The sequence below is a fragment of the Canis lupus genome, chromosome 5 (genome assembly GCF_011100685.1).
Source record: "Canis lupus familiaris isolate Mischka breed German Shepherd chromosome 5, alternate assembly UU_Cfam_GSD_1.0, whole genome shotgun sequence".
In the NCBI taxonomy this organism is placed as follows: domain Eukaryota; kingdom Metazoa; phylum Chordata; class Mammalia; order Carnivora; family Canidae; genus Canis; species Canis lupus.
The window spans coordinates 80,937,556-80,953,800 of NC_049226.1; the positions used below are offsets into that span (position 1 = coordinate 80,937,556).

Below are 16,245 nucleotides of genomic sequence, written 5' to 3' on the forward strand. Positions count from 1 at the left end.
CTGAGACCTGGAAATTAACTCAGCCCTTGGAAAGATGAACTTCAATAAAGGATCAGAGTCACACTATGCTCGGTCACAAAAAGTAGCTTCCAAATAAGTGAGTCCTCCTACCCAGACCAATCAGGGTATTCTTTTACTCCACTTGCAAAAACATTCAATTAGTTAAGACAGATCTGTGTTTAAAAATAAGGAATAAGAAAGAAGAACAGACAAATATTGGCAGTGTCCCTTCTCAGCACAACTTAAAGAAGAGGATTTTGGACAAAAGACTTCGAATATTAGTTATCCTCAGGAAAAAAAACCTCAGGGGCGAAACATGGATAAAACTACTTGTAGAAAGTAATTCAATGCAATGATCTCCGAATAAATAGCTAAGGGTTTGGAGGAAGAACAGATTCTAATCAAAGCAACCAGGATACAGTTTTCATGAGAATTTTATTCTATCAACATCCCTGAAGCCTTGGCATAGTCTAGGATAGTGAAATCTGATTAGAAGAGAGGGGTCAGTTCTAGTCCAGAAAAGAAAAGCTCAAAGAACAAGGATCTGTTCTTGACGCACTGGCTAGAGAAGGCGCCACGCAGGTGGGTGAGTATTTCTGCCTCCAGGTGTGTCGCTAGTGGGGCCAGATCAGGTGACTGCAACTAGCAAAGCCAAGTCATTAACAGCATAAAAAGAAGTTTCCTAAAGGTTCTGTTTAGGATTGTTTCCCCCCATGAGGGAAGGAAAGGAAAGCAAATGTAGTGTCTGCATGTTACTTAAGAAAAAACTGGGGCACCTGGGTGGCTCAGTTGGTTAAGTGTCTGCTTTCAGCCCAGGTCATGATCCCAGGGTCCTGAGATCAAGCCCCACAGACTCGATCTCAAATTTTGAAAAAGAAAAACAGAATATTGTTTATGATCATTTCAAATTTGAAAGGAAGGACGTTACACCGAATATGTTTGGGTTTAGAAGTGAGTTTGTTTTAATTTAAAATTATAATTAATACCAGATAATTTTGAAAATATAAATTGGTCATAACAATACTGTGCCTAATAGTTCTTAGTTTAGTGGTTTCTCCCTAAATGGTAGGTAAACATAGTGAAGCAATGGTGATTAAGTACCTGGCACCTCTCATCCTCAGATGGTGTCAGGAGTAGTGCACTAAAGAGCAAAAAGCCTCTGACTGATTTAACAAATATGTGAGTGTGTGTGTGAGTGCCTGGAGGGCAGGCAGCTGTGATAAGTGGCCCTACTCTGATGGGACAGGATCTAGGACTTAGTGAAGCTTTGAGCTGTTCCCAGTGGCTTATTACAACCATCCTGATTCAACTAAAATCCTTTTATGGGCTGTAAATCCACTATGCAACTCAATTTATAGGTAAGTCAGTAAAAAAGGTAATGTGCTGATTTTGCTTAACAGAGCTGTTGTCAGAAATATAAAAAGACACAACAGCAGCATTCAAGAACAATCACAGAACATCAAATACTAAAGTTTAAGAAACAGAAAAAATACCACAGTTTTTGAGGTAATCAAGGGAGGAAGAGAAACATCTAGTGCCCAGCAATGGGGGCTTTGTGTTCCTTTTGGAGGGTACAATGTGGGTTTATGGTGTTAAGAGCTCAAGTTAGGGGAAGCGACTTCATAAGCCTAGACCCAGAATAATTAGAAAACTACATGAAGACTTAACAGTCTAGTAAAGTTGTGAATTATGTGTTAGTTTGCTGGTTTGTTTGTCCATTAAATCATTTATTGCTATTTTTTAAATTCTTTGCTTTCATAGGGCAGTAAGGATGACAGATTGGTCATCACAAACTACACTGGAGAAATCATTGTGGGTTTTTTTTTTTTTTTAAGATTTATTTATTTTAGAGAAAGAGTCGGTGGAGGGACATAGGGAAAGGAAGACAAAGAATGTCAAGCAGACTCCCTGTTGAGCTCAGAGCCCAAATTGGGGCTCAGTCTCAACATCCTGGGATCATGACTTGAGCTGAAACCAAGAGTCAGATGCTCAACCAAGTGAGCCACGCCAGCACCCCAAGAAGTCATTGTTTAGAGCACTTATTATGTGCCAGATACATAGCTACATGTTATATTATGTGTTAGGTGCTGTGAGATACAGAGCTAAATAACAGATACATCTTATTCAGACTAGTGAGAGAGAAAGAAAAGGAAATATGAATACGGAAGAATGAACTAAGTCCTATACTAGGGAGATGGACAAGACACTGGGAAGATAGAGGAAGGGGGTAGACTAACTGGGAAACTGAAAAAACGCTTAATTGGAGGCACTAATTTGCTGGGGCTTAAGTAACAATGACAAGCATAACAGTGGACACTTTGTTGAGTGAATACTATACACCAGAATTAGTTAATTGTGACATTTTAACTCCTCTAAAAATCTCAAACTTTCAGGGTTGTTTTTTTTTTTTTAAGATTTTATTTTATTTATTCACGAGAGACACACAGAGACGGAAAGAGAGGCAAAGACACAGGCAGAGGGAGAAGCAGGCTCCATGCAGGGAGCCTGACATGGGACTCGATCCCAGGACCCCGGGATCACACCCTGAGCTGAAGGCAGATGCTCAACCATTGAGCCACCCAGGCATCCCAAACTTTCAGGGTTTTTGGAAAATTTTATTACCAAGTAATACGTTCAACAGATTCAAATTTAGAAAATTTGGAATTTTGGAAACTGAAAATTTCAGTTTCAAATTTTGGAAAATTTTATTACCAAGTAATACGTTCAACAGATACTCTCATCAATTCTCTACGTTCATCTCAACCCTGAGACCTACTTCATCACCCACCCACAACCTGGAATAGGGGTCAGGGACAAGGTAGTGATCAGGGATGGGGTGAGAGATGGTATGGGGAAGGCTATGCGCACACTAACCACCTAAAACAAGGAATCTCCAGTTTACCACATGTACTCTCATCCATGCTCAATCATTCTGAACCAAGTTCTCTGAGGAGAATCTCTCTGTATCATTAATAACGCCCATTAGAAAATTCTCTGACTTCACATTTAAGGTTCGATCATTACACTCAATTTTTTTTTTTAAGAGAGAAAGAATGGGTCCATGCAGGGGGGAGGGGCAGAAGGAGGAGGAGAGAGAGAATCTTTTTTTCTTTTTTTTTTGCAGAGAGATAGAGAATCTTAAGCAGACTCTGCACCCAGCATGGAACCCATCACGGAGCTCAATCTCACAACCCTGATATCATGACCTGAGCTGAAATCAAGAGTGAGCTGCAGGGACACCTGGGTGGCTCAGCGGTTGAGTATCTGCCTTCAGCCCAGGGTATGATTCTGGAGTCTCAGGATCGAGTCCCTCAGTGGGCTCCCTGCATGGAGCCTGCTTCTCCCTCTGCCTGTGTCTCTGCCTCTCTCTCTCTCTCTCTCTCTCTGTGTCTCTCATGAATAAGTAAATAAAATCTTAAAAAAAAAAAAAAAAAAGAGTCAGCTGCTCAGGGTGCCTGGGTGGCTTAGTTAAGTGTCTGCCTTTGGCTCAGGTCATGATTCCAGGGTCCTAGGATTGAGCCCTATGTTGGACTCCCTGATCAAAGGCATGTTTGCTTCTCCCCCTCCTCTGCCATTCCTAACTTGTGCGCTCTTTCTCTCTCAAATGATTAAAACCTTAAAAATAAAAGTCAGGCAAGCAACCAACTGAGCCACCCAGGAGCCCTTCAACATTTCCCTTTAAACTAGATCTCTCCCATTAACATTTTAAATGTTCAAACCTCTCATTATTAGAAGAAATGCCATTACTCAACCCCTCACCTTTCTTCTCTCTTTTAAAAGATTTTATTTTTGGGATCCCTGGGTGGCGCAGCGGTTTAGCACCTGCCCTTGGCCCAAGGCGCGATCCTGGAGACCCGGGATTGAATCCCACATCGGGCTCCCTGCATAGAGCCTGCTTCTCCCTCTGCCTGTGTCTCTGCCTCTCTCTCTCTCTCTCTCTGTGTGTGACTATCATGAATAAATAAATAAAATCTTAAAAAATATTTTATTTTTAAGTACTCTCTATATGCAGTGTGGGTTCAGACTTACAACCCCAAGATCAGGAGTCCCATGCTCTATCAACTGAGCCTGTCAGGAGCCTCTCTCTTTCTTTTTAAAGGAGCTGTTTTTTGGGATGCCTGGGTGGCTCAGCGGTTGAAAGTCTGCCTTCAGTTCAGGACGTGATCCAGGAGTCCCCAGGCTTGAGTCCCACATGGGGCTCCCCGTGGGGAGCCTACTTCTCCCTCTGCCTCTCTCTGTTTTTCATGAATAAGTAAATAAGATCTTAACAAAAAAAAAAGGAGCTGTTTTTTTAATTTTATTTTATTTATTTATTCATGAGAGACAGAGAGAGAGAGACACAGGCAGAGGGAGAAGCAGGCTCCATGCAGGAGCCTGACGTGGGACTCAATCCCTGGTCTCCAGGATCACACCCTGGGCTGAAGGCAGCATTAAACTGCTGAGCCACCCGGGCTGCCCAAAAGGAGCTGTTTTTAATGAGTTTATCCATGTTTCACTTCCCATTCAATCCTCAGCCCTCTTGCAGTCTGCCACTGCCCTCATGAAGCATCTTTCCCCCAAGGACACCAATAATCATCTACATGTTGCTGAATCCAACCAGTTCTTGTCTTGATATTTTTAAGTACTCACTGTCAGATGTATACCCAGTTTCTATTTCTCCATTCTTCTTTTACAGTCAAACCCCAATTTTAATCAGGTTTCTACTCTTTCCTCATGTGTTTCAAAGAAGGGTGATTTCAAATTCAAGGGTAGATAGATCGCCCCTGAGCCAATCAGAGCTTGGCTTTCCCCTGGTGACTATTGTTGGTTCAAAGTAGAGACATGAGCCAAACTGGCTCAATCGGATTAAAAAGAAATACAACTGGGAAGGGAAAACCACCTCTCACCTTTTATTCTTGCTCTTTCTTTTATGTAGATACTATACTTCTTTAATGTTTAATCTAGTTTTAAAGGGGATTTTCTGTTAAATTAAGCCTAAACGATCCTCACTGATACATTTAACCCTGCTGGCCATTTCTTTCCTTCGTCCTATGGTTTCCCTGATGCTTATGGTCCCCACCCACCTAGTTTTCCTTCTAGCACTCTGGCTACTACCTCACAATCTGCTAAGTGGGAGAGATGCTGGCTTTTTCAAACTATGGGATATTGCTGAGTACAATGACATACATTAAAGATAACTTTCTAAGCAGTTTTCCAATAGTAAAAAATTTAATAAGGCAAAGAGGAGAAAAGGTTCATTAATAAATTTATTGTGTTACATCAAGATGAATACTGGTAAATACATCCTATGGTTTCTACTTTGTCTTTTTATTTTATTTCATTTTTTAATTTTTAATTTTTTTTACTGTGTGTCTTTTTAAATGAAAGACTACTGGAGATTGCCAGTGTATCATGAAGGACAAAGACCCTAATGTCAAATCCTGTTTCTGCTGCTCTGGGGTCAGTTACTTGGTATGAGGCCCTGGAAGGTTCCAGTATTTCCAGCAAAACTCTTCCTTCAGTAGCTGCAGGACTGTGCCACCTTGGGCTCTTCTAAGTCTTCCAGAAAAAAAACAGAAGGGAATGGGCTTTGTAAGTTCAATATGGCCTGATTGCCCAGGACTCTCTCAGAGAAAGGCTGGAGCAAAATTCTCTGTTACTGCACATGAAAAATGCCAGTCTATCAAGTAGAATCAATGGGCTGATCACGCCCAGGGTTACAAAGAATATGGCACTATGTTCCTTTGTTTTACCTATTTGATCAAAGGCATGAAGTAGGTCTTATTTATTTTTTTCTCTTATTACATACAAAGCACAGCACTTCGTAAGTAATAAAATACTCAATAAGTATTTGTTGATTTAATGAATCGAGAGAAACTGATACTGTATATATCCTCCAAGAGTTTAATCTGGACATAAGAATGAGTCACTTAGAGGGGGAAAATCAGGGGCTGAAGGCACTGATTTTGGATTCAGAAAAGATCCAATTCAAGCCTTCACCACATTAACCCCAGTTCTTTCATCTTAAAAATGGAGGTAATAAAACTTGCATTAGAAATGTGTGTGTTGGGCAGCCTGGTGGCTCGGCAGTTTAGTGCTGCCGTCAGCTCAGGGTGTGAGCCTGGAGACCTGGGATCGAGTCTCACGTTGGCTCCCTTGCATGGAGCCTGCTTCTCCCTCTGCCTATGTCTCCGCCTCTCTCTCTGTGTCTCTCATGATTAAATAAATAAAATCTAAAAAAAAAAAAAAAAAAAAAAGAAGTGTGTGTGTGTTAGGGTCAGAGGAAACAGGAATTCCACTTATGACTTATAACAACTCTGAGAAGTACTTATTCTTTCTGCTTCTGTCCTTCTTACTTAAAAGGCAGGGCTTATGCCTACCGTAACTTTTTCTTTTTTTTTTTTTTTTTAAGATTTTATTTACTTATTCATGAGAGACACACAGAGACAGGCAGAGACATAGGCAGAAGGAGAAGCAGGCTCCCCAGGGGGAGCCCAATGTGGGACTTGATCCCCGGACCAGGATCATGCCCTGAACCAAAGGCAGATGCTCAACTACAGAGCCACCCAGGTGTTCCTACTGTACCTATTTTAGTATAGCCAGTTAAAGTACAAAGTATACACTCAATCCATATTTGGCCAGTAGATGAATAAAAATTCAAGACAATTTTACAAAATTGACAACACTGTAAAAGCAAACTCTCTCATCATATACGCTAATACTAAAAATACTTTAAATGCTCATTTTTTTCTCCTCTTGCGGATCTTCTACATATTTACTAATGCAACTCTTCCTGTATCTACTACTACTTCTTAGTCTTTATGACACCAAAATTACAGAAATGCAGAGTATCTTCATAAAGTTCTTGTTTGATTTAAAAATTGTAATAGTTAAAAAAAAATTGTAATAGTTTGAGTAATTGGTATAATAAAATTAGCCTTTAAAAGCATACTTAGGGGGCAGCCGCAGTGGCTCAGCAGTTTAGCGCCACCTTCAGCCCGGGGCCTGATCCTGGAGACCCAGGATCATGCATGGAGCCTGCTTCTCCCTCTGCCCGTGTCTCTGCCTTTCTCTCTCTCTGTGTGTGTGTGTCTCTCATGAATAAATAAATAAAATCTTTCAAAAAAAAATTCTGAATTTTTTTTAAAAATTAAAATAAATAAATAAATAAATAATAAAAGCATACTTAGGGACGCCTAGGTGGCTCAGCGGTGGAGCGTCTGCCTTTGGCTCAGGGTGTGATCCTGGGGTCTTGGGATTGAGTCTTGCATAAGGCTCCCTGTGAGGAGCCTGATTCTCCCTCTGCCTATGTCTCTGCTTCTGTCTGTCTCTCATGAATAAATAAATAAAATGTCTAAAAAATAATTAAGTAAAAGCATACTTAAAGTTCAAACAATTATATACATATATGTATTTTCATATTTTGAATTCCTGTGACAAATGGAAAATGGTTGTATATACCTGAGGGAATTAAATGCATTCTCTGCCTAGTGATCTTGAGGTTCATATTTGCCAAAAGGAAAAAGTCCTTGTGTATCAGAAGGATCATTGATCAATTCTACTGTAATCTTTTTTTTTTTTTAAAGATTTATTTAGGGATCCCTGGGTGGCGCAGCGGTTTAGCGCCTGCCTTTGGCCCAGGGCACGATCCTGAAGACCCGGGATCAAATCCCACGTCGGGCTCCCGGTGCATGGAGCCTGCTTCTCCCTCTGCCTGTGTCTCTGCCTCTCTCTCTCTGTGTGTGTGACTATCATAAATAAATAAAAAATTTAAAAAAAACTTTAAAAATTAAAAAAAAAAATAAAGATTTATTTATTTATTCATGAGACACAGACTGAGAGAGAGAGGCAGAGACACAGGCAGAGGGAGAAGCAGGCTCCCCACAGGGAGCCCAATGCAGAACTTGATCCCGGATCCTAGGATCACAACCTGAGCCAAAGGCAGGCACCCAACCATTGAGCCACCTAGGTGTCCCAATTCTACCGTAATCTAATAAAGGTTTAGATCTAAATGAACATTATGAAGTTCATATACTACATTCACTAGCAAAATCCTATAGGTAGTCACTGAAATTTTCCTAAATGAGTAAACTGTACAAAAAAAGAAACAAATGAGTAAACCATAATTAAAACACACAAGAGACAGAGAAACAGGGCTTAACTGATTTTTTCTTGTCAACTTCCTGACATTCTTTAGGCCATGGATATCTGAACATGTAGTATAATGTGCAATAGTTATAGTTTAAATAAACCTCTCTGAATTTCCCAACAATTTAACACAAAGCAGTAACATGCATCTGAAGGATAACTTGCTTATTGAATGTGTGTATGCATGCAAATGTGGATATGCACAGTAAGCATACACATATTAAGACATGATAGATTAGGTGCATGCATGCACATACATACAAACACATTTTAAAGGAATTCTGGTTCTCGTCACAGCAGTTTACCTTTGGCCAGTTTAATACATGTGGCACAGTTCTTTTTTTTTTTTTTTTTCCTTTTTTTTTTAAAAGATTTTATTTATTTATTCATGAGAGACACACAGAGAGAGAAAGAGAGAGAGGCAGAGACACAGGCAGAGGGAGAAGCAGGCTCCACACAGCAGGGAGCCTGATGTGGGACTCGATCCCAGGACTCCAGGATCACGCCTGGGCTGAAGGCAGGCACTAAACCTCTGAGCCACCCAGAGATCTCCATGTGGCGCAGTTCTAAATACAAAGTAAGTGATTAGTAAGTACACCAGTTGACCTAAATTGCGGAAATGCAAGTATTACCAAGGCAATATTAAGACAGTGTACATGTATTTGTAAATGAGAATAAAGAAGTTTGGAGCACCTGGGTGGCTTAGTCAGTTAAATATCTGCTATCAGATCAGGTCATGATCCCAGGTCCTGGGATCAAGCCCATGTTGGAGTCCCTGCTCAGCAGGTTGCCTGCTTCTCCCTCTCCTTCTACTCACTACCCCCTGCTCATTCTCTCACTCTCAAATAAACAAATAAATAAATAAATAAATAAATAAAGTCTTAAAAAAATTAAAAAGTTCATACCTGCCATAAAATGTGTTTCTTTTGTGTTTTATTTTTTTTCTTTTGTCTGTTTTAAAGTATAAGGACCCAACCAATACTTATTCTCTTTTTCCTCAGGCCATCTGTATTGAAACAACTTGAGCCAGGGACTGGACAGATTTTTGTTTCTTGCCAGAAGTTTAGCTGCCAGACACCAAAGAAACATGAAACTAAAAAACATTAAAAATCCAAGTTTCATTCTTTGTTTTGGGAAACATATCTCTGGATTTTTTTTAAAGACTTTATTTATTTATTTGGGAGACAGAACAAGCTGGGAGAGGGGCAGAGGGCAAGAGAGAAGCAGACTCCCCACTGAGCAGGGAGCCCCACGTGGGGCCGATCCTAGGATCCTGAGATCATGACCTGACCCAAAGGCAGATGCCCAACAGACTAAGCCACTCAGGTGCCCCTCTCTCTGGATTCTTAAAGAAGATATGGTGATCCCAGATGCCTATAAAGGGCTGAGTGTTTTGGACTCCCCAAAGGAACACAGACCATTTTAGACCTTCACATTGAGGACACAACCCAGAAAGCACATTCTATGGCCAAGACAAAAACCAGAGCCCTAAAATGTGGTGACCAACCACTCCATAGAGAAAATGGGCAAGAGACACACAAGTGAGAAAGACAGTGTGGTTATGGTGGCTTTGGTCAAAATCCAAGGTGGGGTCTTACTAGCCATTAGTGTCACTGCTTGAATCATCATTGTGGTTGTAAGGAAAATATCAAGCAAGTACTGAAGAGTTGAAGAATTATGTCATTTTGACAACATTTAAAAAATTATCCTTCTGCCAGTGTTAGAAGATGACCCATAGAAATGCTGTCTATGCAGTTCTAAAGCCATAGAGATCCCTCACTTTCCAAAAGCAATGGAAAGAAAGATAAATTACAAAACATTCTTCCCTTGAAAGAATTTTCTTGAAAATTGAATTTCCCTTGAAAATTTTCTCTTTTTATAAAATTCTATGAAATTGTGTTTTTATTTTTTATTTTTATTTTTTTATGATAGTCACAGAGAGAGAGAGAGAGAGAGAGAGAGGCAGAGACACAGACAGAGGGAGAAGCAGGCTCCATGCACTGGGAACCTGACGTGGGATTCGATCCCGGGTCTCCAGGATCGCGCCCTGGGCCAAAGGCAGGCGCTAAACCGCTGCGCCACCCAGGGATCCTGAAATTGTGTTTTTTAAAACAGGAGAAAATTAAGTAAACTAACTTGGAACCAAGATAATCAAATTAATTCAAACTAGAAACTCTGCATCTCCATGTTGACTATTTTTTGTTCTTGCTAAAATGGAAAGCAGGTACGCCCAGGTGACTCAGCGGTTTATTTTTTTTAAAGATTTTATTTATTTATTAGCGAGAGACACACAGAGAGAGACAGAGGCAGAGACACAGCCAGATGGAGAAGGAGAAGCGGGCTCCACGCAGGGAGCCCGATGTGGGACTCGACCCAGTGACTCAGGATCACGCCCTGGGCCAAAGGCAGACGCCCAACTACTGAACTACCCAGGCATCCCGACTCGGTGGTTTAGCGCCTGCCTTTGGCCCAGGGATGATCCTGGGGACCGGGGATCAAGTCCCAGGTCAGGTTCCCTCCATGGAGCCTGCTTCTCCCTCTGCCTGTGTCTCTGCTCCTCTCTCTATCTCTCATGAATGAATGAATGAATGAATGAATGAATGAATGAATAAATAAATAAATAAATAAATAAATAAATAAGTAAGTATTTTGTTTAATGGAAAGCAATCCGGAAATATCTATACATACATACAGGTACATACACACAAATACATACAAAGGAAACCACATAGACTAGCCACAAGAGGGCGCTGCAACAATGAAAAGACAACCAGGCTTCTTTCCTTTAGATGCTTATTTCAGTGAGTACTGGGCACACATTTTCAAACTTCTGAAGACAAACTCCTACTCAAAATTCCTTATTTTTCTATAGCCAGAAGCCTTGCCAGACGCCCATATTTTAAGGGTGTCAATCCATATCTTAGTCTCCAAATCTTCTGAACTGGAGGGTTAGTGCATCTAGTACTTAAGTAAATGAGACCTTACATTATCACATACAGATTAAAACGATGAATAGCACAACTGCCATGTTGTACACACGGTGTTATGAAGGAGCCATATACAAGGCTTAGGAAAACTTTACTACTGAAACATAAAAAAACAGGTTTCTTCCCACCATGATATAATTTTAAGCTGCCATATTTTAGAATATTTTTGAGTCTGGCCCATATGATAAATGTTTTTATGGGTTTTTTAAAAAGATTTATTTACTTATTTATTTGAGAGAGAGAGTGAGCACAAGCAAGAGGGGCAGAGGGAGAGGTTGAGAGATAATCCCAAACAGGCTCCATACCCAGCGTGGAGTCCAACGCAGGGCTCAATGTCACAACCCTAAGATCATGACCTGAACCGAAATCAAGAATTGGAGGCTCAATCAACTAAGCCACCCAGGCACACTTGGTTTTTACTTTAAAACAAAGTATAGGGATCCCTGGGTGGCGCAGCGGTTTAGCGCCTGCCTTTGGCCCAGGGCGCGATCCTGGAGACCCAGGATTGAATCCCACGTTGGGCTCCCGGTGCGTGGAGCCTGCTTCTCCCTCTGCCTATGTCTCTGCCTCTCTCTCTCTCTCTCTATGTGACTATCATAAGTAAATAAAAATTAAAAAAAATAAAGCTGTTTAAAATAAAATAAAATAAAAGTATAACAAAAAATAAAAATAAATAAAAAATAAAAGTATAATAATTCCATTTAATTACTATTAGAAATCGTATGTGAGGATCTATACCTAGAGAGACTTCCTTAATTAGTTCAGCAGCAGCATGGCAACCCTGAACAAGTATCCTGGTCCAGGTTGATAGATCCCGATGTGTCTCCACCCTGAAGAGATGCATCTCAATGCCCTGCCGAGAGCCTGTCCTGGTAGCAAATGTAAGGTCAGATCCAAGTGAGGGTGATCGACATCCAGAGCCAGAATGAACCAACCTAGGACCACAAACAAGCAAAGATCAAAAGTAATTAATGTACTAGTAGAGGAAAGTGTCATTAATTTATACCGATCAATAAGCTGAAAGTTATAAAAACTACCTGCAGTTTTTGGAAAAGTACATTTCAAAACAATATTATAGTCTTTTTAAAAAATTTTTATTTATTTATGATAGTCACACACGGAGAGAGAGAGAGAGAGGCAGAGACATAAGCAGATGGAGAAGCAGGCTCCACGCACCGGGAGCCCGACGTGGGATTCGATCCTGGGTCTCCAGGATTGCGCCCTGGGCCAAAGGCAGGCACCAAACCACTGCGCCAACCAGGGATCCCAATATTATAGTCTTTGAAGTAGATACCATTCTGTTTTCCCATAAAGTGACCCCTCATGCCACAGGCAGAACACTGGGCTGGATGAGCTAAGGCCCAATTTTCCACTGACTTTTTTATGCTCTGAAAAGGCTATGCATATCAAAAAGAGGTTCAACCTGGATTAGGAAGTGGTAAGCCCTCACACACGAACAGCCTCCCCTGTTATCAACATCATTCAGTACATGGTACTTCTTTTTTCTACCAAGAATGAACCTACACTGACACATCATAAGCACTCAAAGTCCATAGTTTACTTTAGGGGTCACTCTTGGTGGTGTACGTTCTAGAGGTTTGGACAAAGGTGTAATGACATATATCCATCATTATAATATACAGAGTATTTTCAATGCCCTAAAAACTCTCTTTGCTCTGCTTATTCATTTCCTCTCTCCTCCTGGCAACCACTTATCTGTATACCTTTTACTTCCTTTTCTTAACTTATTATATTAGCAAGGATTATATTAGCAAGGACATCCTTGCCTTGGGATGGATGGGAAAGCTTTGTGTTTCTCACTATTAAGCATGATGTTAGGGGCACTAAGGTGGCTCAGTGGTTGAACATCTGCTTTTGGCTCGGGTCATGATGCAGGGGTTGCGATTGAGTCCTGAATTGGGGTCCTCACGGGGAACCTGCTCCTCTCTCTGCCAAGGTCTCTGCCTCTCTCTGTATGTCTCTCGTATAAATAAATAAATAAAATCTTAAAAAAAAAAAGTCATGATGTTAGCAATAGATTTTTTTTGTAGATAAGCCTTTTTCTTTTTTTCTTTTTTTTTTTTTCTTTTTATTTATTTATGATAGTCACACACAGAGAGAGAGAGAGGCAGAGACATAGGCAGAGGAAAAGCAGGCTTCATACACTGGGAGCCTGACGTGGGATTCGATCCCGGGTCTCCAGGATCGCGCCCTGGGCCAAAGGCAGGCGCTAAACTGCTGCGCCACCCAGGGGTCCCCTTTTTCTTTTTTTTAAAGATTTTATTTATTTATTCATGAGAGACACAGAGAGAGAGAGAGGCAGAGATACAGATAGAGGGAGAAGCAGGCTCCTCACAGGAAGCCTGATAGGGAACTCAATCCCGGGACTAGGATTATGCCCTGGGCCAAAGGGAGACACTCAACCACTGAGCCACCCAGGTGTCCCTGTAGATAGTCTTTATCAAGTAGAGAATGTTCCCCTCTATTCCTAGTTTACTTTTTTATCATGAATGGGTGTTAGATTTTGTCAAATGCCTTTTCTGTATCTCTTGATACATTCATTCATATGACTTTTCTTGTTTAGCTTGTTGATATGATGGATTACATTAATTGATTGTCTTTGCCTTTCTCTCTGTGCATTTCTCATGAATAAATAAATAAAATCTTTAAAAACTAAAATAAAATAAATTAAAAATCCCTTTAACTAACAGTGAAAAACTTCCCACAAAGAAAATCTCAAGCCCAGATGGCTTTGTTGGTGAGTTCTACCAAATATTAAAAAAAAAAAAAAAAAAAGCTAAATCTTCATAAAGTCTTCAAAAAAGCAGAAAAAGTGGGAACATCTTCAAACTCATTTTATGAGGCCAGTAATATCCCAATACCAAAACCAAAGACATCTCACAAAAATACAGACCAATATCAGTTATGAATTTAAGACACAAAACTCCTCATCAAAATACTAGCAAACTGAATCTAGTATGACCAAAGAAGATTTATCCTAAAAGTGCAAGATTGAACATCCCAAAATCAATATGGTAATACATCATATAAACAGGTAAAGGACAAACTCACATGATCATAATATTAGACGTGGAAAAAGCATTCAACAAATCCCATACCCTTTCATGAGGAAAACACTCCACATATCTTCAACCTGATAATAGGCATCTATGAAAAACCCATAGCTAACACCATACTTAATGAAAAAGACAAGGATGTCTGTTTATGCCACTTATATTCAACATCATAGTGGATATTTTAGCCAGAGCAATTAGGCCAGAAAATGAAATAAAAGGCACCCAGAAAAGAACGTAGTACAACTACCTCTTATTTGAAGATGACATGATCTTGTACATAGAAAGTCCTAAGGAATCCACTAAAAACCAATTAGATTAAAAAACGAGTTGAGCAAGAAAGCAGATCAAGATATAAAAATCAATGTATTGAGGGGATCCCTGGGTGGCTCAGCAGTTTAGCGCCTGCTTTCGGCCCAGGGCATGATCTTGGAGTCCCGGGATCGAGTCCCTCATGGGCTCCCTTCATGGAACCTGCTTCTCCCTCTGCCTGTGTCTCTGCCTCTATCTCATTCTTTGTATCTCTCGTGAATAAATAAAATCTTTAAAAAAAAATCAATGTATTGGGCACCTAGGTAGCTCAGCTGGTTAAGTGTCCGACTCTAGATTTCAGCTCAGGTCATGATCTCAGGGTTGTGAGATGGAGCTCTGCTTTGGGCTCCATGCTGGGCATGAAGTCTGTTTAAGATTCTCTCTCATCCTCTTCCTCTGCTCCTCTGCCCCACTCTCTATCTCTCTCTCTAAAAACAAAACAAAACAAACAAACAAAAAAACCCTCAAGGTTTTGTATTGCATACAATTGTATACAATTGATTGTATACAGTAGGAGTGAGCAATCTAAAAAGGAAATTAAGAAAAAAATCCATTTATGATAGATCAAAGTAAAAAAATACTTTGGAATACATTTAGCAAAAGAAGTATAAAACTTATACTGAGGAAACTACAAAACATTGCTGAAATAAATTAAAGGCCCAAATAAGTAGAAAGATATTCTGTATCATTGACTGGAAGACAATATTTTTTAAGATGGCGATATTCCCTAAATTGATCTACAGACTCAAGGCAATCTCTACCAAATGTCATCCGTCTTTTTTTTTTTGGATTTTTATTTATTTATTCATGAGAGAGAGAGAGAGAGAGAGAGAGAGAGAGAGAGAATGAGATAGGCAGAGACACAGGCAGAGGGAGAAGCAGGCTCTACGCAGGGAGCCTGATGTGGGACTCGATCCCGGGACCCCAGGATCACGTCCTGGGCTGAAGGCAGGCGCTAAACCTCTGAGCCACCCAGGGATCCCTTTCTTTCTTTCTTTTTTTTTTTTCTAGAAATTGACAAGCTGATCCTAAATCCATATGAAAATGCAAGGGAATCACAATCACCCAAATAATTTTGAAAAGAAAAAAACTGGAGGATTCATACTTCTGATTTCAAAACTTACCACAAAGGTATAAAATTGAGAGTCCAGAAAAAAACCCTTCATTATGACCAAATGATTTTTGCCAAGACAGTTCAATGGAGAAAGAACAGTCTTTTTAAAAAATGGTACTGTGATAACTGGATATTCCCAAAGGAGTGATGTTTGATCACTAATTCATACTACACAAAAATTGACTTCATAGGGATAAAAGAGTAAATGTGAGACTCAAAGTATAAAACTTTTAGAAGAGCACAGAGGAGTAAATTTCTGTGACCTTAGATTAGGGAAAGCCTTCTTAGATATGACACAAAAATGCAAGAGAAAATTGATAAACTGGACTTCATCAAAATTAAAAAAATTTGTGCTTCAAATGACACTGCCAACAAGAAAGTGAAAAGACAACCCACAAAACAGGAAAAATATTTGCAAATCATTTAAAGTTTTTTTTTTAATTTTTTTTATTTATTTATGATAGTCACAGAGAGAGAGAGAGAGGCAGAGACATAGGCAGAGGGAGAAGCAGGCTCCATGCACCGGGAGCCTGATGTGGGATTCAATCCCAGGTCTCCAGGATCGCGCCCTGGGCCAAAGGCACGCGCCAAACCGCTGCACCACCCAGGGATCCCCGCAAATCATTTATTT

At 40.2% G+C, this 16,245-nt stretch overlaps 1 protein-coding gene across 2 annotated transcripts in view; it reads right to left on the reverse strand.

Moving 5' to 3' along the window:
* Nucleotides 1–16,245, reverse strand: part of SNTB2 (syntrophin beta 2) — a 115,868-nt gene that overhangs the window by 8,787 nt on the left and 90,836 nt on the right. The window contains exons 5-6 of one of the 2 annotated variants that reach the window (XM_038538489.1): nucleotides 11,853–12,049; nucleotides 5,319–5,538 (exon numbers count right to left, since the gene is read on the reverse strand). In XM_038538489.1, the coding sequence (XP_038394417.1) occupies nucleotides 5,498–5,538; nucleotides 11,853–12,049 (238 nt within the window). In that variant the 3' untranslated portion in view covers nucleotides 5,319–5,497. Of the gene's footprint in view, nucleotides 1–5,318; nucleotides 5,539–11,852; nucleotides 12,050–16,245 lie in introns of those variants that run through there. The other variant, XM_038538488.1, reaches the window with a different exon arrangement.